This window comes from Actinia tenebrosa, unplaced genomic scaffold, assembly GCF_029948245.1.
Source record: "Actinia tenebrosa isolate PJP-AT-01 unplaced genomic scaffold, QUT_ActTen_1.0 PGA_scaffold16__25_contigs__length_10494907, whole genome shotgun sequence".
Taxonomy (NCBI): domain Eukaryota; kingdom Metazoa; phylum Cnidaria; class Anthozoa; order Actiniaria; family Actiniidae; genus Actinia; species Actinia tenebrosa.
In genome coordinates, this window is record NW_028292576.1 from 9,809,094 (window position 1) to 9,831,718 (window position 22,625).

At 38.3% G+C, this 22,625-nt stretch overlaps 2 protein-coding genes across 2 annotated transcripts; one reads left to right on the plus strand and one right to left on the minus strand.

Annotated features, from left to right (window-relative positions):
- Nucleotides 1–169: 169 nt before the first annotated feature.
- On the minus strand, nt 170–22,468 carry LOC116292167 (uncharacterized). Its single transcript, XM_089031314.1, is given in 5 exon segments — nt 170–353; nt 696–4,990; nt 4,993–7,412; nt 20,180–20,304; nt 21,868–22,468. Coding segments are annotated over 2 exon segments (6,543 nt in total). The 5' UTR covers nt 7,253–7,412; nt 20,180–20,304; nt 21,868–22,468; the 3' UTR covers nt 170–353; nt 696–707.
- On the plus strand, nt 13,189–19,152 carry LOC148910752 (uncharacterized). The gene is made up of 4 exons (XM_089031313.1): nt 13,189–14,702; nt 15,131–15,231; nt 15,554–16,576; nt 16,769–19,152. Exons 1-4 carry the CDS (start codon nt 14,282–14,284, stop codon nt 18,059–18,061), a joined length of 2,838 nt encoding a protein of 945 aa, XP_088887439.1. The 5' UTR covers nt 13,189–14,281; the 3' UTR covers nt 18,062–19,152.
- Nucleotides 22,469–22,625: the final 157 nt, after the last annotated feature.

Genomic DNA, 22,625 nt, shown 5'->3' on the forward strand with positions numbered 1-22,625 from the left:
TAGTTTTTACCAACATTACACTTAGCTATAGAACCATTTTAACGTTCAAAAATGTTCCCATTTAAAGCCATGTGTCCAGAGAAACAAATGTTTCCGATATTACCTAAATGTTTTGTAAATCTTAGTCCAGTGAAAATGACACGTGTTTGAAATGGGAAAAAATCTGCGACCAAGCTAAAATGGTGTTTTATTAGATGAAATAACTCGATCATAAACACTTAAATACTGTGTTATGAGAATAACTTTGAACAAAATATGCTATTTACAAACGTGTTTAAGGGCAAAATACCCTACGAACACAAACCCGACCGAAACAGTGTCCACATTTTTCCATTCAGTACAGTCATCATGATCTAATGAAGTATTAAAGGAAATGCAAATTAGAAAACATGTTACCTGTAATTTCTATGCGGATTTTTCAGTAAAAAAATTTGCTTTTTACAGTTCTATTTATTACTTCTCTTATTTCCTTTCCTTTTTTTCCCTTTTTCTTCTCAGTTTCGATTCCTCTTTTTCTTCTTTCTATTGATTTTCATTTCTTTTTCAATTGATTTTCGTTTCTTTTTTATATTATCAGATATTTTGTTGCTTTTCTTTTCTTTTCCTTTCCGTTTCTTTTCTTTTCTCAGTTATTTTCTTTTCTCACCATCAACTGCGTATAATCTAAACTCAAAATTCCATTATTTCAATTTCACCTTATAACTTGATCATCGAGAATTGCTTTCCTTTTTCATCGAGTACTTGACTTCTTCTTTTGTCTGGTCCCATCCATGAGCAATTACAACCTTGTACACCTCTGTCACGAGATCCGGAAAATATTCCAAAACCAAGAAGTCCTCTAGCAACATTTTCCTGATTACTGCGGATCTGGTGCTTTCCGAGACGTGTGCGTATGCATTCCTTATCAAACGCACCAACTCTACTGCAGAGTGAACGTCGTAGGTTCTTCTTTTCTTCATTTCAGCGAAAATTACAGGCATTTGGAAATAACCTGGATCGTTCCATGCTCCTTTTCGGACTATGGTGTTGAAACTTGTCTCTAAGTCTGTTTCAATGGGACTTAAACCAGTTGATTTTTTTGCACGTGTGCATTCGAACTCTGACTGGTTACCTACGGCTGTCAGAAAATCAATCTTTTTGTTCTTTGACCAGAACATCGGATGATCCAGGGCTTCTTCTGCAGTCGGCCGGTCTTTGAAATTTCTTCCCAGTATTTTTTTAACGAGGTGTGTGGCTTCAGGAAAAAGAGGTTTATCCCATCCTACCATTTTGCCACTTGCTATATTGACTTCTACCTCGTGAACCGGTTGCGTATTATTCTGAGAAAATGGATGCCTTTGTACCGACAAGATGTAATGAAGAACAAGTCCACATGAAAACATGTCGGATGACTTGGAATGATCGAGTTTATCTACAAACACTTCGGGAGCAATCCAACACCTCGTTCCTGCATTGGTACCATACACGGTTGTAGCTGTAGAATCTATATGACGACTTAGACCAAAGTCAGCAATTTTCAAACAAAGTTTTGAATCTGTCTTATAGAGAATATTGCCAGGCTTCAGGTCGCGATGGAGAATATTCTTCTTGTGCAAGTACTCCATCCCCTTGATTACGTCTTCACAAAGTTGTGTGCCTTTTCTACTATCGTGTGTCGACCCAGTGAGGTAGTCGTCAAGATTTCCTTCCATTAATTCTAAAACAACATAGGAAAACATTCCGTCTTCGTCGTCAAAGAACTGCAAATAGCGTAGGACTTGCTCACAGTCTGCAAGCGCGGTGAGATTGGTAATTTCTCGTTTGTCTTGTGGTTGTTTCATGGGCAACTTTTCAATACGTTTTATGGCCACTTCTCTGCCATCCTTGTCGTTGATTCCAGCAAAGACATGACCAAATGCACCACATCCTATGTCGTCATTGTGCAACCAGAATTGATCGCCGACTACATGACAGTCTTGTCGCCTGGCAACTTTGGCCAACTTGTCCTCGTGTTTCTTCGACACTGACGTCCAAGGAATAAGAACTTCGTCAATATCAACAGGTTTTTCTAGGAGATCTCTCAGTTCAGGACAAGTTTCCGCCATGTCAAGACAAGATTCCGAATTAGCCCCATACCATCGAAGCAATTTTAGAATTTCACAGTGCACGGTACTGTACAATTCAGGCCCTTTTTGATACTTCGCCAGTTTTATTATGTTTCCACAGCAAAAACGAAGTGGTGTAACTGCAGTGGTGGGACATTTCCTGGACTTCAAGATATCTTTGAGAAGAAATGCTTTCCAATGTGTTCGCGTAGATTGATCTTTACAGATAGCATTCAACAAATTCGTGGTGACTGTTTCGGACTGCGTGTAGCTCATCTCACAGGCCACGTCAACCAACGCTTTAGCAAGAACGAACGTCTCTGATTGGATGAGGATACTCAAGACAGACTCGCCATGTTTGTCAACTGTCCAAGGATCAAGTCCTTTTTCGATACAACTCTTCCAAAACGATTTTGGATCTTCTGAAACGTCTGGATAAAAATGATCAAGATCTTTAGGTCTTCTTTTCTTTGCTGCAACAAGAAGTGGACTTTGTCCTAGTGCATCCACGTCGTTTGGGCTTGCTCCAGCCGCAATTAGAATTTTGACAGCACTCCAAGTCATGCACATATGTAATGGAGTTGACTCATTCTCATTTCTGGCGAAGGGTTTTGCTCCACATCCCATAAGGGGATTGAAAACTATTTGTAAAAATTTCTCAAAAGAGCAGTCTTTAATAACACTACCGGAATAATCTTCAGGCGAGTCAAACGCAAGCTTAGCCCAAAGGTGTAGTGGTGTGTCAAGGTGGATGTCACGTTTGTTAACGACCTTTGTTTTCAATACTTTGGCACTTAGAAACAACTGCGAGAGTTCGATCACTTCTCGCAGGAACTCCTGTCTTATTGTCTCATCTCGTAGTTCAAGGCCGACTTGAAAAAATTTCATGATCAAATGAAAAACAGATTCTCCGCTTCGTGACGTTTCTTCTACAATGGACCCCCTTTTGAACAGAAACATACAAACTTTACGCACCGCCTTAATTGCTGATGGCAATTTACTTTCTGTCACACGACTTATGTCTCCAGACAAGCAAAACAGAAGAGGCGTTTGATTTTGATGGTTTCTTGCATTTAACTGTGCGCCAAGCTTATCCAACTGGTGACATAATCCAATAACATGCTCCTCAGAAGAACCAAGAAACGGTAAACGAACTGTATGGTGAAGAGAAGTGTTTCCATCGTAATCAGCGCTGTTCAAATTAGCTCCCAATTCGACCAGTAATTCAAGAGCTTTTGGTGTGTTCTCAGCGCCTCGCTTTAACAACTTCAAAATATTTTGCAATTTCAGTTTTTTTTGGTCACTGGAATTATCGTCGTTCACAAATTGACTATAGAGCTGAACCAAATTCAGCAGTTCAACGTCACTCACAGGGAATGCATATGTCACAGATTTTCTAAACATTATGTTTAACACTGTGGTAGCAAGACTTTCCCTTTTCACACCGTGCTCCAGCAGCCTTGAAGCATCAAACTTTTGCATCCTAGTTGAAGTGCCATATTTTTCAAAGAGCAAAGTTAAAATATCAACATTACAATTGTCCTTCAAATGTAGACATTGACTCCCAACTTTTTCCAGGATCTGACTTCCTGTGTTGAAGTAACTCCAGTCTGCGTAAAACAAAGCAGTTCTGCCATACATATCTCTTGAGGTGAGAATATCAGCACCAGTATCAATCAATGCACGAACAACGCTTTCGTTGTTACTTCGTCGTACTACATAAAACAAAGCAGTTTCGCCATCATTTTCAGTTATGTTGACATCAGCACCAGCATTAATCAATGCACGAACAACGCTTTCGTTGTCACTTTGTCGGACTGCATAAAACAAAGCAGTTTCGCCATCATTACGAGTTATGTTCACATCAGCACCAGCATCAATCAATGCAAGAACCACGCTTTCATTGTTACTTTGTTTACTGACTGCATAAAACAAAGCAGTTATCCCATTATTATCAGTTATGTTCACATCAGCACCAGCATCAATCAATGCAAGAACCACGCTTTCGTTGTAACTTTGTCGGACTGCATAAAACAAAGCAGTTTGGCCATAATTATCAGTTAGGTTCACATCAGAGCCAGCATCAATCAATGCACGAACCACGCTTTTATTGTTACTTTTACTGATTGCATCAAACAAAGCAGTTTGGCCATCATTGTCAGTTATGTTGACATCAGCACCAGCATCAATCAATGCACAAACAACGCTTTCGTTGTTACTTTGTTGAGCTGCATACAACAATGCAGTTTGGCCATCATTATCAGTTATGTTGACATCAGCACCAGCATCAATCAATGCACGAACAACGCTTTCGTTGTTACTTTGTTGAGCTGCATACAACAAAGCAATTTGGCCATCATTATCAGTTATGTTGACATCAGCACCAGCATCAATCAATGCACGAACAACGCTTTCGTTGTTACTTTGTTGAGCTGCATACAACAAAGCAGTTTGGCCATCATTATCAGTTATGTTGACATCAGCACCAGAATCAATCAATGCATGAACCACGCTTTCATTGTTACTTTGTTTACTGACTGCATAAAACAAAGCAGTTATTCCATATTTATCAGTTATGTTGACATCAGCACTAGCATCAATCAATGCATGAACCAAGCTTTCGTTGTTACTTTGTCGGACTGTATAAAACAAAGCAGTTTCGCCATCATTACCAGTTTTGTTAACATCAGCATTAGCATCAATCAATGCACGAACCACGCTTTCGTTGTTACTTTGTTGAACTGCATAAAACAAAGCAGTTTGGCCATAATAATCAGTTATGTTGACATCAGCACCAGCATCAATCAGTGCACGAACCACGCTTTCGTTGTTACTTTGTTGGACTGCATAAAACAAAGCAGTTTTGCCATCATTATCAGTTCTGTTGACATCAATACCAGAATCAATCATGGCACGAACAACGCTTTCGTTGTTACTTTGTTGAGCTGCATACAACAAAGCAGTTTGGCCATTTTATCAGCTTTGTTCACATCAGCACCGGCATCAATCAATGCACGAACCACGCTTTCCTTGTTACTTTGTTGAGCTGCATACAACAAAGCAGTTTGGCCATCATTATCAGTTATGTTGACATCAGCACCAGCACCAATCAATGCAAGAACTACACTTTCGTTGTCACTTTGTCGAATTGCATAAAACAAAGCAGTTTGGCCATAATAATAAGTTTTGTTTACATCAGCACCAGCATCAATCAATGCACGAATCACGTTTTCGTTGTTACTTTGTTGGACTGCATAAAACAAAGAAGTTTTGCCATATTTATCAGTTCTCTTGACATCTGCACCAGCATCAATCAATGCACGAACCGCACCTTCGTTGTTACTTTGTCGAATTGCATAAAACAAAGCAGTTTGGCCATAATAATAAGTTTTGTTTACATCAGCACCAGCATCAATCAATGCACGAATCACGTTTTCGTTGTTACTTTGATGGACTGCATAAAACAAAGAAGTTTTGCCATATTTATCAGTTCTCTTGACATCAACACCATCTTTCATCAATGCATAAACCACGCTTTCGTTGTTACTTTGTTGAACTGCATACATCAAAGCAGTTTGGCCATCATTATTAGTTAGGTTCACATCAGCACCAGCATCAATCAATGCACGAACCATGCTTTTGTTGTTATTTTGTTGGACTGCGTTAAATAAAGCAGTTTGGCCATATTTATCTGTTATGTTGACATCAGCACCAGCATCAATCAATGCAAGAACCACGCTTTCGTTATTACTTTGATGAACTGCATAAAACAAAGCAGTTTTGCCATTATGCCTAGTTAGGTTCACATCAGCACCAGCATCAATCAATGCGAGAACCACGCTTTCGTTGTTACTTTGTTGGACTGCATAAAATAAAGCAGTTTGGCCAGAATAATAAGATTTGTTTACATCAGCACCAGCATTAATCAATGCACGAATCACGTTTTTGTTGTTACTTTGTTGGACTGCATAAAATAAAGCAGTTTGGCCATATTTATCAGTTCTCTTGACATCAATACCATCATCCATCAATGCATGAACCACGCTTTCGTTGTAACTTTGTGGAACTGCATACATCAAAGCAGTTTGGCCATCATTATTAGTTAGGTTCACATCAGCACCAGCATCAATCAATGCATGATAAACGCTTTCGTTGTTATTTTGTTGAACTGCATACATCAAAGCAGTTTGACCATCATTATCAGTTATGTTGACATCAGCACCAGCATCAATCAATGCAAGAACCACGCGTTCGTTGTTACTTTGCTTACTGACTGCATAAAACAAAGCAGTTATCCCATTAATATAAAGTATGTTGACATCAGCACCAGCATCAATCAATGTATGAACCACGCTTTCATTGTTACTTTGTTTACTGACTGCATAAAACAAAGCAGTTATTCTATATTTATCAGTTATGTTGACATCAGCACCAGCATCAATCAATGCACGAGCAACGCTTTCGTTGTTATTTTGTTGAACTGCATACATCAAAGCAGTTTGGCCATCATTATTAGTTAGGTTCACATCAGCACCAGCATCAAGCAATGCACGAACCATGCTTTCGTTGTTATTTTGTTGGACTGCGTTAATTAAAGCAGTTTGGCCATCATTATCAGTTATGTTGACATCAGCACCAGCATCAATCAATGCACGATAAACGCTTTCGTTGTTTTTTTGTTGAACTGCATACAACAAAGCAGTTTGGCCATCATTATCAGTCATGTTGACATCAGCACCAGCATCAATCAATGCAAGAACCACACTTTCGTTGGTACTTTGCTTACTGAGTGCATAAAACAAAGCAGTTATTCCATATTTATCAGTTATGTTGACATCAGCACCAGCATCAATCAATGTATGAACCACGCTTTCGTTGTTACTTTGTTGAACTGCATGAAACAAAGCAGTTTGGCCATCATTATCAGTTATGTTGACATCAGCACCAGCATCAATCAATGCACGAACCACGCTTTCGTTGTTATTTTGTTGAACTGCATAAAACAAAGCAGTCTTGCCATACTTATCAGTTATCTTGACATCAGCACCAGCATCAATCAATGCAAGAACCGCGCTTTCGTTTTTACTTTGTTGAACTGCATCGAATAATGAAGTTTGGCCATCATTAGTTTTGTTACGAGAACGGACTCTTGAAATTATTGCACCCATTAGTACTAGATTTTCAATCCACAATATATGACATAAGACTGGCCTTCAATCACTGCATTCTCATCCATGTTTTACATCCTTCATCATGTTCTAATCGTTTCCCCGCATCATCAGACATGTTTGCAGTACAATGTTCGTGGAGTGATACACAAGCCGGATACTAGTGAGAATGAAGGGGTTTGAAAAAGCAGACTGATCAGTTAATGGTCAGTGATTTTGCTTTGAGTATCTACGCTTATATGGAAAATTGGCTAGCAAAGAAAGATAGAAAAAAGTAGTAGGGAAACAGCGGTTCTACAACCTTCGGTGCCGGTGCCGTCCGGTGCTCGGCACCAGTACCTAGCCGGACCGCCGGTGCTCAGCCCCAGCCGCCTCCCGGTCATCCCACGCGAACGCTTATTGGCTAAGGCGTCCAGCTATTGTTGGAGTGTTCGATCCCAGTCCCCTTCCCGGATATCTCGGTGCTCAACCCCAAACCCCATTCTACTGCTTGTTCATCCCAGCGATTGGCTAGGGTTTCTACTATTGTGTATGACATCACCAAACTGGTGCGTGACACTATTCTTTTTATTATTCATTTGTTAACATCGTACACATCTTGTACACATCAAAGTTTGGATCCAAAGGCTTCTTTGTGTTATTCTTTGTCACGGTTGGCTTCCAATAATGTCGTGTATCCGTAAACGGTTTTGGAGATTCTTTGTCAGTTACATTTTAGATCAAATATTTCAGCCGATCCGACCTTGAAATTTCACAGGATTTGAATAAAGTAGTCATTGTTTCTTGTGGAATATTACCTTTGGTCGGTGGATAAGTAAACAGTAGGTGATAGCGGCTCAGATTGATAACAGCAGATAAAATGGAAACAAGCTGTTTATGTCTACCCTTGTTAAGCAGTTCACAGTCGTGATCACGTTCAAGGCTTTTTTTATGTTCTAATGACGAGTTCTAGGAACCAAAGATATATTGTCAGCTTTTGTACTTTGTCAATATACAATATGCAAATTTCTAGATGTTTATTTTTCGACAACGAAAGTCATGCAAGAACTCCAAATGAAGTTTATTCCTAGACTGATCTGTTTTGACTTGATTCTAATCTGTGTTTTCTTAAAATTTCCAACCACTTTTATTGGTCTTGAGATGCAGGAAAGTTTACGACTGCAGTCTCGACTAGAGATTATGCGAACCTTTGTTTACTTTGTAAATAAACGATATACAGGGATTACCAACAATGTGCAACATTAGAATAATTGAGGTCTCGGCGCGAACCCTGAAGTAAAAATTATCATGTTAACAAGAATCAAGTGAAAACGCGCCAAGTACTGCATAAACAAGCGATATGCAGATTTGGATCCAAACTTTGATGTGTAAATGTTAACAAATGAAGAATAAAAAGATCGGAATAGTATCACGCACCAGTTCGGTGATGACATGCACAATAGTAGAAACCCTAGCCAATTGCTGGGATGAACGAAGAGTAGAGTGGGGTTTGGGGTTGAGCACCGGGATATCTAAGCGTGGAGACGGAACGGACGAGCGAGAGACTGTGGAAGAGTCTAATCCGGGAAGGGGACTGGGATCGAACACTTCAACAATAACTGGGCGCTTTAGCCAATAAGCGTCCGCGTGGGATGACCGGGAGGCGGCTGGGGCTGAGCACCGGCGGTCCGGCTAGGTACTGGGGTCGAGCACCGGACGGCACCGGCACCGGAGGTTGCAGAACCGCTGTTTCCCTACTACTGAAAAAACAAAAAAGAAACAAAAACAAACAAATAATAGAAACAAACAAAAAAAAACAAACAAACAAACAAAAAAAGAAAAAAAGAAAGAAAGAAAGAAAGAAGGAAGGAAAAAAGGTAGGAAGGAAAAATCAATTTTTGTTTTGAAAAGAATTAATAAATTTAGGGTAAATTGTATATGACTCGTGGTTGACTCGTGACTCGTACTTGACTCAGGTTCGAACTTGGCTCGCTCAACTGAATAACTCGATTTGACCCTCCCTCCTTCCGCCCTGGTTTTGAGGAAACTCAAAACGCGGTTCTGCCGTGCACACAACTAAAACTTTAGTAATTCGCTGTCGCTGTCATGCAATGTTCACTAGAGCAGTTTTCGTATGACTGTGAAAAGCTCAGTGCCGTAAACGTGACGTGCCATGACCGTGATGCTTTCTAGAATTCTAATTGGCTGATTTTTTTACGCGCAATATGATTGGTCTAAAAGTGCCGTGACCGTGTCCACGCCGTGTTTATGCCGTGTTCAGGGTATTTGATTGGACGACGAGTAAATTCTCGTACAATGTGATTGGTCTGGCGTATGCCTTGCCGTGTCATGACCGTGTTCGTGCCGTGAACTTTTCACAGTCATACGAAAACTGCTCTATGCTTAAAAAAAAAACTTTTTTACACAACTATGATAGAGGTTTTGTACCCACTCATGTACTTTCACTCTCATACTAGAAAATACTGGTATTTTTATAACAAGTTTCAATTATCAAAGGCTTGCTGCTGAAGTGGACCTTGCGCTCGACCGCGTTTTTTGTTTTTGTTTTTTGTTTGTTTTTTGTGTTTTTGGATTTTGGGCACCATCCCATCAAAGATCAAATGTTCCGCCCCTAGAGAATGTATTTAGAATTGCCCTGCGAGCAGAGTCTCCTTTTAACTCCTCTACGGCCTGTACAGGAGTTAAAAGAAGACTCTGATCGCAGGGTAATTTAGAAAGTTTCTTCACTGCTGATTAACAGACTATTTAGAATGTGTTGCCAGAAGCACATACAAAAAGCCAATTGAAGTCCTTTGGTTGTGTTTCCATCAGTACCAAAATTTCATAATTTCAAGTTACACTATGCCAAAATGAGATCATGTTGTAACGCACGACTTTTCATGAATACATGAGTGCAATGTTTGCTTTGCTTTTTATCTCAGCATGGTATTTCTAATTATTTTAGAGTGCTCACACTAAATCCGTGAAACAAAAACTAATTTTTAGCACTAAATAGTGATAATTAAACAATAGAAAACAAAAGGATTCTGTATGAAATAGTACTAATTAGTACTATTTAATGTTCACGGTTTTAGTGCGTGTACTCTAGTAGAGTGACCACAGTAGTCTAAATCCGTGAAACACTAATTGCTAAATAGTACAAAATAGTGCTAGTTAAGGTGGCTGGACCCCCTCACGCTTGACTGCTACCTTCCACGTTTGGAACGCTGGTGCATTAACGTGTTTTATCTGATTGCAAATCTTTTTTGCACATAAGTCACATAAAGATTGAATTATTGTTTGATGCAGTTTTTAATTGGACGTCATAACACGAGATTATGATGAAATATTTGTTTTTGTTTAGAGAACAATTTTAGCCTTGCAGAGAGTTCAACACTAAAATGCTTCGTACCACATAATTATACACTAGATGCCTCCATTTGTAGGGATTTTTGAAAAAATCTATCAAGCTAATTATGAGATATTTGAGATTCTTTAAATATAGTGCATAATTTACTTCAAAACTAAACAATAGAATTGATACTGCCGAGATTAATATTTCAGCGCTAGACATTCACAAAAGTCATTGCTCATTTAGTTTTACCCTGTATCTAGTTTTAAAAGGAACATTTTGAAGGTAATCGACTTCTGCGATTTTGTGAAAACGTATAATGCATAAGACGGGGTAAACATTTCATGCGCATTTTTCATCGCACTGTTCTAGTCAATCTTACTAGATCTTCCATCATTCTCTAAAAATTCGCCGATAATTTCACTCAAAACTACGTCAGGATACAAATTAGAACTTAAACTAATATTACATAAAATTGCAAGACTATTAAACTCCTTTAAAGCGATCTAAAGCGAACGAGAAATACAGAAAACATTGATCGTTTCCCAATGATTTGATGCTCTGGGAATTCTATTGTTTGCTAATGATCATAAACATCAAATTCTTTCGCACCATGCACGGTCTCATCTCGCTTGTTCCGACTAACTCCCGAAGTATGGTAATAAACAGGGTTTTTTTTAAATTCAAACGTGGGACGTTTGTCATGCTGTACTTCATCAGTGTGAGTAGAATCGGCGAACATGCCTCAAAATAAAAATTGTGTGACTTATCTCGAGCATATTTTATCTCCTTTAATGTTTATTACTATAATCGGAAAGCAGCCAAGCGAGATGAGACCGTGCATGGTGCGAAAGAATTTGATGTTATGCACTAGTCAATTGAAACCCCCGCCCCCCGACCCCTGCGGCTAGTGGGGCACTGAACGGGGACGTGACGCGTTTTTGATGTGCTTTTAAGAGCATGATTGCACCGGGGGGTCGGGGATTTAACAAATGGTTTTCTCAGCGGGGAATCGAGCGGGGATTTTAACGCTCCTTTGAATATGTAAGGGCCTGGAAACAAGAGGTCGGCCATCTTGAAAAATACCCAGGTGTTGTGATTCCAAGCACAGGCAGCCCGTAGCCTAGTACAGAGCAGTATGCTCTACACAAAACACATGCTCAAACAAACTTATAGCAATTTCTACCCATACACTTTTACAGCAACTCCACTGATAAGAACCTTTCTTAAAATCGTAGCCTAACAGGTTCTTAAACCCCAGGTTCTTATACGCGGGTTTTGTTCACTGAGTCGTTTCGGTCAGTTCGAATGTAGAATCAGGTCATGATTAATCTATTAAAACTACTGCTTCGCAAATATTTACAAGCATTGTTCATTTTCATTTTAATACCATTAAATTCTCAGCTGACTAGACGTAAACCTAAACGTTTTCGCACGATTTGAGGTTCAGAGCCCATGAAAATATATTGAGCATTGAATATTTAGTGCATGGAGCACACAACAATTGGCTCTGTGTAGCACAAGAATTTGGAGTTGGCGTGAAATGTGTTTCTTGTTGACTACTAAACCAAAATAATGGAGCCACAATAGCGGGGCTTTCAACAGTGAATGTGCCCCCGACTACCGGGGAAAATGTCTGACGTTAACACCACTCAAATGTTAAATTCAGCGGTATTTCGCGGGGGGTGGGGGTTTCAATTGACTAGTGCATTATGGTCATTGGGTCCATTAGCAAACAATGGAATTCCCAGAGCATCAAATCATTGGGAAACGATCAATGTTTTCTGTATTTCTCGTTCGCTTTAGATCGCTTTAAATGAGTTTAATAATCTTGCAATTTTATGTAATATTAGTTTAAGTTCTAATTTGTATCCTGACGTAGTTTTGAGTGAAATTATCGGCGAATTTTTAGAGAATGATGGAAGATCTAGTAAGATTGACTAGAACAGTGCGATGAAAAATGCGCATGAAATGTTTACCCCGTCTTATGCATTATACGTTTTCACAAAATCGCAGAAGTCGATTACCTTCAAAATGTTCCTTTTAAAACTAGATACAGGGTAAAACTAAATGAGCAATGACTTTTGTGAATGTCTAGCGCTGAAATATTAATCTCGGCAGTATCAATTCTATTGTTTAGTTTTGAAGTAAATTATGCACTATATTTAAAGAATCTCAAATATCTCATAATTAGCTTGATAGATTTTTTCAAAAATCCCTACAAATGGAGGCATCTAGTGTATAATTATGTGGTACGAAGCATTTTAGTGTTGAACTCTCTGCAAGGCTAAAATTGTTCTCTAAACAAAAACAAATATTTCATCATAATCTCGTGTTATGACGTCCGATCTCATTAAAAACTGCATCAAACATTAGTTCAATCTTTATGTGACTTATGTGCAAAAAAGATTTGCAATAGGATAAAACACGTTTATGCACCAGCGTTTCAAACGTGGAAGGTAGCGGTCAAACGGGGAAGGTAGCGGTCAAGCGTGAGGGGGTCCAGTGGAATTTGCATGAAATTGTGCTATTTAGTATTACTAAAGTTTCACGGATTTACTGTGGTCACTCTAGAGTGTACGCACTAAAACCGTGAACATTAAGAGAAGATGTCTGTAAAAACCAGACAATCGTGGCAAAGCTCAAAAAATAGATTTTGCTCATATTTTAACCATAGATAGACCATAACATGAAACAAATCATGAGGTATTTTGTTTGAAAAAAAATTGCATTTTTTACGAGAAAATCGCGAAAAATGAAATTTCGTCAAATCGCTGCTTTGAGACGGTCAGATTTTAAGTCAACTTTGGTGGCCTCGTGTGGCAAACTTAAATACTCTTATGACTTCAAACCTTCTTAAAATTGTTAATTGACATCTTAAGTTTAGTCCAAAGGCTTTATAAAAATTTCTAGCTACTTTTTGATATTATTTTAAATTTATTTTAAAGTTATACTTTACGCCTTATGGAAAATAGTGTAAAAACAAAAAAATATTTTACTATGTGCTACCCAAAATTATTCAATAATATTTCGTATACTTAAAGTCAAGATATCAAATATATGACTATGAAAAAAACAGCTTGGGTAAATGTGATGGAGCGAAGTTATGGAGCTTCGAACTTTCACAAAATCGTGCTTCGGTCTAAGGTCTACGGTCGCCTAAGATCTGTCAAATCGTCAAGTCGCAACTAACAATTTGCATCAACAATCACGGGTTTTTTTCTTTTGCCGGCAAACTGTCTTTAAATCAAAACAACAAAAACAAAAACAAAAACATATTTTGCCATTAAATTTCGTAGATTTCAACAACTTGTAGCTATAAATCTTGTAATTTATATAGTTCATATTTAGCCCGCCAGCGCTGGATAATTTATGCACAGGACTTCGATTAAATTGTAAACACTTTTTAAATTGCGGTTTTCCTTGTATTTGCTGTCTTATTAAAAATATATTAGTTTGATTTCTTTAGGGAATATGTGGACGATAAATTCGCCAATTTTCTAAAAAATATATATAAGCTTCGAAAGAACCAAACCCGACATTTGTTGATCGACACTAAGATAAGGATGGCGGGGACTAATTAACATTGACATGTTATGTGTGTTTTCCGACTACCCGACTAAAAGTTAGAGCAAAATCAAAATATTTTTAGATGGTTACGTTGTTTGGGCTTTTAACAAGTTCAACTCGGTGTAAAAATGGAGATACATTGTTTTTTTAAAGCTGTTGCTGGAGGGAACTGTGGTCCTGATCCAATTGCAAGAGATCGTCACAAATATTGTAAAGTGATTCCTTTCGTTGCATGTAAAAAGGAGATTTCTAGTCATGAGAATCTATTTCAATTTTCTGGACACGAGAATGAAGTAGATCTGATTTTAAGTAGAGCTGGATTATTTACACGTCCCAAAGATATCGAAACCTGGACGATTTGTGCACTTCATCGCGGAAAACTAGGGCTGGGTTGGACAAGGAAGTTTATTACAAGGTGTAGAGTACCCGTGCAAATCTCTAATCATGGAAAAGGCAAAAGAAAGTGGCCGAAGGGTGAAAGGGGAATCGGTAAAAGAGATGCGCAATTTATCTTAAAGAAGACTGGCGTTTTTGTTCAACCTGGCTCAGGTAACATATTTTTGTCGATTCTATTTAATCAAGGGAATATGAACTAAGAGAAGGAATCCTACCTATATAGCCTTGTAACCATCATGTGCACAGTTTGATGCTATTTTTAGCTTGGAAATATTTTGAGCGAAGAACCTGATTGGTTGATTTCTTGAGGGTAGGCGGCTTCCAGTCTTGCAGTAATCAAAAGCCTGTGTTTTTGTTGTGAACGTAGCGAAATATGGCGCTTTTCGTGTCCTAAAACGAAGTATTAAAGGGAAGCATGATTATCGCGCGGGCATGGTAACGAGTTAAAAATAGCATCAATGATTCTAAAAATAGCGTCAAAGTGCGCACATGATGGTGCACGGGGATTCCTTCTCTTAGTTCATTTTCTCTTGATTTAATAAATTGATTCAGTCGCTCAGTCTAGTACTGGTTTTTGTCAGGTGTCTGCGTCAACTGTAGAAAACTGCTAAGGGAAATGGAAAAAGAAGAGGACGATAATCATGAAACTGAAGTCACCATTGAAATGAGTAATCTGAAACTGGTATGGATTGTATATTGATGTAATCGGCTGATTAATGCGATAATCAATCTAAGGCATTCATTTAGTCCCTCAGCCCCTCCCTCCCTGCGCCGTCGATTAGTATATGATGGCGATACAAACACAGGCATCCCAACCATTCGCCTGAGGTTATTGTTTCTCAATTCAATTAAAACTCTGAAACGGCATAGTTTTATTCACACATACAATTGTTTGTTTGTTTGTTTGTAAAAAAAGATTTAGAGAAGAAGGGATAATCAGAATGCCTATGCCAAAATAATAATGAGCAGTAGAACTGATAATTATTGGTTGTTTCTATCTTTAGGAAGAAAACAAAGACGAAGAGGTGTCTTTAGGACCAGTATTTGCAAGTCCAGCACTCTCTCAAATAGATGATAATGAATGCTTTAGTCCAGATACTCCAAAAAGCCTTTACAAGCCAAGCCAAGAGTCACTTTTGTTTACTCCTGTTGCAGAAGAATCTCCGCGAGCAAAATTAAATGAATATCTTAGTTCCAGAGACATAAGTCCCGTCCGAAATACTCTGACGATTCCATGGGATAATGCGTCGGAGCGTACTAAAAGATTGCATCTACGAAAGGCGCAACAAGTGGTTCATACGTGTCTCGAGGAAATTGCCCCAGGAGAATCAGCCCAGCTGTTTAATCACTTAGATAAAAAAAAGTTTGAAGGTTCTAACGTTGATTGCTCATTAATGGAGGCCCTGTCTGAATGTTATAATAACGCAGAACACTGGAGTTCTCGTCGCCAGATACTATCTATAATGGCTGATAAGGTTGGCTTTAAAGATTTGCTTAGGTGGATACCAACCTTAACTAAATATCGCTATGACATTGCTAGGCATCACATATTATTGCATGGCCGAGGCACAGCACTGCCACCTGTGAATAACACTAGGATGTGTGTGAAAGAAGAGAAACTCGATCACTTTCTTTCATTTATAACGAGCACTCACATAGTGCAAGATTTGCCTTTTGGAGAAAAGACACTTAGGCTTTCTTGTGATGCAGAAATAAGGATCCCCAATGTTGTTCGAACATTGATACCAGAGCAGATAATCCGAAAGTATCAAGGCTACTGTAGTGAAATAGGATTTGAGCCAATAAGCCGCAGCACCTTGTGGAGAGTCCTTAACGTGTGCTCGGCATCCACCCGCAAGTCTCTGCAAGGTTTAGACTATTTTTCTGCAGTTGGAGCAGATGCTTTTGACGACCTACAAAATGTGATCGATAAACTTGGAGATGAATGTGGAAAGGGCCTTACTTGGACCAAAGATTTAAGTGACAGATTTAAACTTGCCAAACGATACCTTAAATGTGATTACAAGGTAAAGCAAATTTGAAATAACTATACGAAAAAACCTTAAAGCAACAGAAGACGCCTTTTCCGAGACTAGAGTAAAATCAACTTACATCATGCGTACGCGAGAAAATTCAACATACAGACGGGACGATGACTACGCCTTTTGTATAGTGTTATTTGTTTTATTCTTAATTATTTGGTTTTTCTTTCTTCATAGGTCCACGTTTCAAAAAGTTCAATGGTCGCCGATCATTGTAGAACTTTTGCACTCAGTGACCCAGATGATGACGATTTTACTGGTGATTGTGATCATGAGCACAATATGCAGTGTGACAGATGCCATCTTCTAACTGCTGCTATGGATGAACTACAGGTAGTTCTTTCAAAAGCCGAGTGTTCTAAGGAAGAAAGAGAAGAAATGGAGTATATAGTGTCAACGTCAGTACATAGTATCAGTGCTTGGAAAGCTCATCTCCTTAGAAACGTGAACCAAGATTCCGCGAGACAAGAAATTCTTGAGACCTTAGATCAACACTCTGTTCTGCTAGTATCAGATTGGGCAATGAAATTCTTGCCAAGGAAGTACCGAGAAAATCAAAGAGACTGGTTCGGTAAGAGGGGAATCTCTTGGCACCTTACCGTGGCTATTCGAAAGAGTGCTGATGGTGAAATGCAAATGCTGACATTTGTTCATCCATTCCAATCTTGCAATCAGGAAAGCTCTGCAATTTTGGCTATTTTCGATGACATACTTAAAGAGTTGAAAAACGTCAAACCAGTTGTGAAAAGCGTGTATTTAAAAGAAGACAATGCTGGATGTTATCATTCAGCATCAACTCTGCTTCTTATTCACCAAGTAGCTATGAAGCATAATATCTCTCTTAGACGCATCGATTTCTCAGATCCACAAGGTGGAAAAGGAAGTTGCGATCGTAAGGCGGCATTGATCAAGAATCATATGAAAATGTTTTTAAATGCAGGCAACGATATCGAAACCGCTGAACAAATGAAGAGCGCAATAGAATCTTGTGGTGGCATAAGTGGTGTAGTAGTAGCGCTTTGTGGCCCGCAACCCTCTGTAAACTTAAAAGTGAAATGGGAAGGCGTGAGTCTCATTACCAATATTGAATACGACACTGAAGGAATCAAAGTTTGGAGGGCGTACGGAGTTGGACCTGGGAAATTCTTGCAATGGAGTAGTTTCGACTTACCCAAAAACTTGCCTGAGCTGAACAAAATCTCAGTAAACGAAAGCCCAACAGGCGCATTCGTTGCAACCAAGGCAAGAAAGAATTCCCTCTTAAGAACAAAGATAACCAAAAAAGCCGATGGAGGGAAAGGTGATGACAAAGATGTCGAAGCTGCTTCTGAAGGTGATGATGATGAAAAAGAAAAAGATGATAACGAAATGTTGTATTCCTGTCCTGAGGAGGGGTGCATACGGTCATTTCAGAGATACCATCCTCTGGAAAACCATCTCGATCTAGAACGACACAACACAAATACGTGATAGAGCATGAAACACTGTACGATAAGGCGATGAACCTATACGCAAACAAATTGGAACATGGAGCTAGTACTATTTCTGAATCCGGTAAAGAAATGAACCAACCACTGGATAATGCAAAAGCACTACCGATGGGCTGGGCACTTAAGACGACAGCTAAAAAAAAGAGGTTCACCGACAGCCAAAGAAATTACTTGATCAAAGTTTTTCAAACAGAACAGACAGGTCAAAAAGCCAACCCGTCAACCGTTTCAAAGGCGATGAGGACAGCTAGAAACAAGGACGGTGCTCGTTTGTTTGGGAAGAACGAGTTTTTGACGCCACAACAGATATCTATTTTTTTTTCGCGAGTAGCGGCAAAGAAAAAAGTCGACATCCATGATGGGGATGATGATTCAGAATTAGAACGACACCAACTAGACGTGGAAAATGAGCTACAAGAATTAAGAAAGAAAGTAATGTACGAGGTAGCTGTTCAACATCCAATTATGTTTCAAGCATACGACATTTGAAAAATGGCATCTCAGTCAAAACTATCAAACTTTTCCATTACAATGTTACAAGATATGTGTACCTCGTTGGAACTGGACATATCTTCTATTAAAATAAAGCGAAAGAAGCCATATGTTGATCTTCTCGAGAAATTGGTCGCCACCTGTAGTTGTTCAACGTCTAATATTTAAAGTTGTCAACTGATAGCACGTCCGTTTTCAGGTATGTAAGGAAGTGACGTTATTAGAAAAAAAAGAATACAGGTTCTGGTTATTCGCAATTATTACAAGATCGAAGCTAGCTACCATAAAGTAGAATCCGCATGATCACTCCAATAAAAGTAATCTGAATCCAATGCTAAAATATATAAGGGAAATGTAGTCCCTATGTTTGTAGCATTTTACCTGAGAGGGTAGTCAAATCCCTCACCCGCGTGCACGCCCTATACCTTCTCGTTCTCGGGGTGTACATTATAGGGGCCTTGTAGGAACGCAAATGCAATTACATGTTAATTATGCCGCCATCCTTATCTTAGTGTCGATCAACAAATGTCGGGTTTGGTTCTTTCGAAGCTTATATATATTTTTTAGAAAATTGGCGAATTTATCGTCCACATATTCCCTAAAGAAATCAAACTAATATATTTTTAATAAGACAGCAAATACAAGGAAAACCGCAATTTAAAAAGTGTTTACAATTTAATCGAAGTCCTGTGCATAAATTATCCAGCGCTGGCGGGCTAAATATGAACTATATAAATTACAAGATTTATAGCTACAAGTTGTTGAAATCTACGAAATTTAATGGCAAAATATGTTTTTGTTTTTGTTTTTGTTGTTTTGATTTAAAGACAGTTTGCCGGCAAAAGAAAAAAACCCGTGATTGTTGATGCAAATTGTTAGTTGCGACTTGACGATTTGACAGATCTTAGGCGACCGTAGACCTTAGACCGAAGCACGATTTTGTGAAAGTTCGAAGCTCCATAACTTCGCTCCATCACATTTACCCAAGCTGTTTTTTTCATAGTCATATATTTGATATCTTGACTTTAAGTATACGAAATATTATTGAATAATTTTGGGTAGCACATAGTAAAATATTTTTTTGTTTTTACACTATTTTCCATAAGGCGTAAAGTATAACTTTAAAATAAATTTAAAATAATATCAAAAAGTAGCTAGAAATTTTTATAAAGCCTTTGGACTAAACTTAAGATGTCAATTAACAATTTTAAGAAGGTTTGAAGTCATAAGAGTATTTAAGTTTGCCACACGAGGCCACCAAAGTTGACTTAAAATCTGACCGTCTCAAAGCAGCGATTTGACGAAATTTCATTTTTCGCGATTTTCTCGTAAAAAATGCAATTTTTTTTCAAACAAAATACCTCATGATTTGTTTCATGTTATGGTCTATCTATGGTTAAAATATGAGCAAAATCTATTTTTTGAGCTTTGCCACGATTGTCTGGTTTTTACAGACATCTTCTCTTAAATAGTACTATTTCATACAGAATCCTTTGTTTTCTATTGTTTAATTATCACTATTTAGTGCTAAAAATTAGTATTTGTTTCACGGATTTAGTCGCGAGCACTCTAACGAAGAGATAAACTATCTAAACTAAATCACTACCTTATATTTCCGCTTTCCTTATATCCACTGATTTAGGACATCACACACGAAACCACATCGTTAAACCACCTTCACATCTTGGTAAGTAATCCTAGCTACTGGTCGAAGACAATTTTCCCGTAGAACTGAGGTATAAACGAGAAAAATCGTAAGAAATAAAACAGCAGCACTCCAACCCAAGTGTCAAAGTGAAAGTGCAAGCCTATTTAAATAGATTCAGTAATGCAATAAATCACCACCTCCTCCACTTCTTGGTTAGTAATCTTAGGTACTGGTTGAAGAAAATTTTCCGGTAGAACTGAGGTTTGAACGAGAAAAATCGTAAGAAAAAGGACAGCAATACGACAACCCACTTGGATCAAAGTGAAAGTGCAAACATGCACTATTAACAGTAGGGAATTTTGCATACGCAAGCGCCGAAATGCTTGACTAAACACGAGTGCATAGCCAGACGAGCAAGGAATATTGCATTGTATACCTATTTAATCTAATATTTTTACCTTATTTACCAGAGTAGTATGTTATGTTGCGCACAACCCCTTTTTTGGACGGGGAAGGGGACGGGGAAGGACGGGGAAGGACGGAGAACATTAATTATTCATCACATATTAGCATAAAACGACGGGTAGGTGTTTCGGGTTACCATGACTACCAATTGACGTCATAAGACTATTGTTGACCGGTATGAACAAGTCTTTGTTTCGGGAATGGTGGGCCAGTGAAAATACACTGATTTTCCTGACGCGGAAAAGGTTCCAACAAAGTATGGAGTATCTCTTTCCATTCAAGAGTTTGAAGATTTGAAAAAAGTCATCACGGACTTGAGTGAGATGGTCAACGTTATGGCAGAAACCAGTCCTATATCCACCCAACCCGGAGATCAAGCAAGAATTCAGAACCAACAAGTAATTGATCCACGAGCTACGAACCCTAAGTCAAAAGGTTTCGCTAAAAGACAGCAAGGAGGCAAAGAAAATGAACCTCCCAAGAAAAGACAGAAATCAAACAAGCTTTTTAAGAGTGCATGTCAGCAAAAATCAAACAAATTCGATATTTCGCGGCCGCGGTTGAAAAATCGATTTTGCTCAAATTTTGTCCAGATGTACTTTATTATATCACAAAATGCACTGCATAGTTTTTTAAGGAAAATATATTCTCACCTTTGAGAAAATGCCGTTTTAAAAAGTCCTCCCGAAATCGCCATTTTAGTGGCCAAAATTTGCGTTGAGTTTACCGAGCGAGTTCAGTACAAAAATCGATTCTGATCAACTTAAAACCCTTAAGACCGTGTTCTATGCTATCTAAATATCAGGTTACGTGACTTACAGGAAATTTGAGTTACTTTTTGTGACATAAATAATCTTAGTTTTAAGACTCGTGATTCTAGGTGATTGACGATATCCCCCAAACAAAATCGATTTTCACCATGCGATAAAGCTCCAAACCCAACAAGTTTCCGAGGGTTAGTTCTTTAAGAAACAAGCTTTCAATTGATGTAAACATTTCTTTGGGCAAACAAATATTTGTTACGCGACGGGTCATTCAAATCTTCAATTTTTGACCTTTCGAAGTCATACGCCATAACTTCCCATCACTCACAAAATCAAAAAATCTCGCCTGGCTAATCTCTTATTCTTACTATTTTACCCTTACAGGCCAAAAAATACACTTGTTATAGCATTTCTTACCTTCTTAAGGCGAAAATCTGGTCTATTAACCTCGGTATTTGTTATAATGGTATCACAAGTCTTGACCATTATCTGTCAGTTGATAACTTCCGTTTACTATCCAATATGTCAACCGTCCAGCGCTTACTAAACGGCGTTTAAAACCCTTGTCGAACAGTCAAGATTGTTTTCCTTTTTATCTGAAGTTCTACGATATCATAATATATCAATATGATTTCAAAATTTATGGTACAGCTGAATTTCCGTATCGAATTTAGAGTACGTAAACAAATGGCCTGGGATTATATGCTAATCAGGTAGACTACGACTTTCTAGGGTAGGGACGGTATGTCCCATTTGCCTTTCTCTGACATCCCAGCGCTTACTAAAAGTTATTTAAAGCCTCTGATTAACTGTTAGATCAGTCGATGTTGTTAATATACCCCAATGATATATATCGTTTGCTGGATATCGTCATCATCAGGAACTGTAAAATAATATAATTTGCGTTTCTGTACTACACAGGGAGCCCGATTCGCTGGGAATCAAGTGCTTTTACAATACAATACGATACAATACGTCTTTATTCACATTTCCTCTTATGTTACATTACATTAAATTATATATTTAGATCATTGAAAAGAAAATACTTATTTGGTCAAATAAACAAAGCTAAATATAGTTTGTAATGAGAGGAAATGCCTGGAGCCTAAATAAACCATATAGTTTCCTAGTTAGGCTTTAGTCATGTTTTGTGTCAGTTTGATGTAGACAACAAA

Bases quoted from the DNA above. Each gene is read 5' to 3' on its own strand.
- LOC148910752 (XM_089031313.1), top strand. From the start codon at position 14,282: ATGGAGATACATTGTTTTTTTAAAGCTGTTGCTGGAGGGAACTGTGGT. The intron at 15,232-15,553 runs GTATGGATTGTA...TTCTATCTTTAG, and splicing joins AAATGAGTAATCTGAAACTG to GAAGAAAACAAAGACGAAGA. The intron at 16,577-16,768 runs GTAAAGCAAATT...CTTTCTTCATAG, and splicing joins ACCTTAAATGTGATTACAAG to GTCCACGTTTCAAAAAGTTC.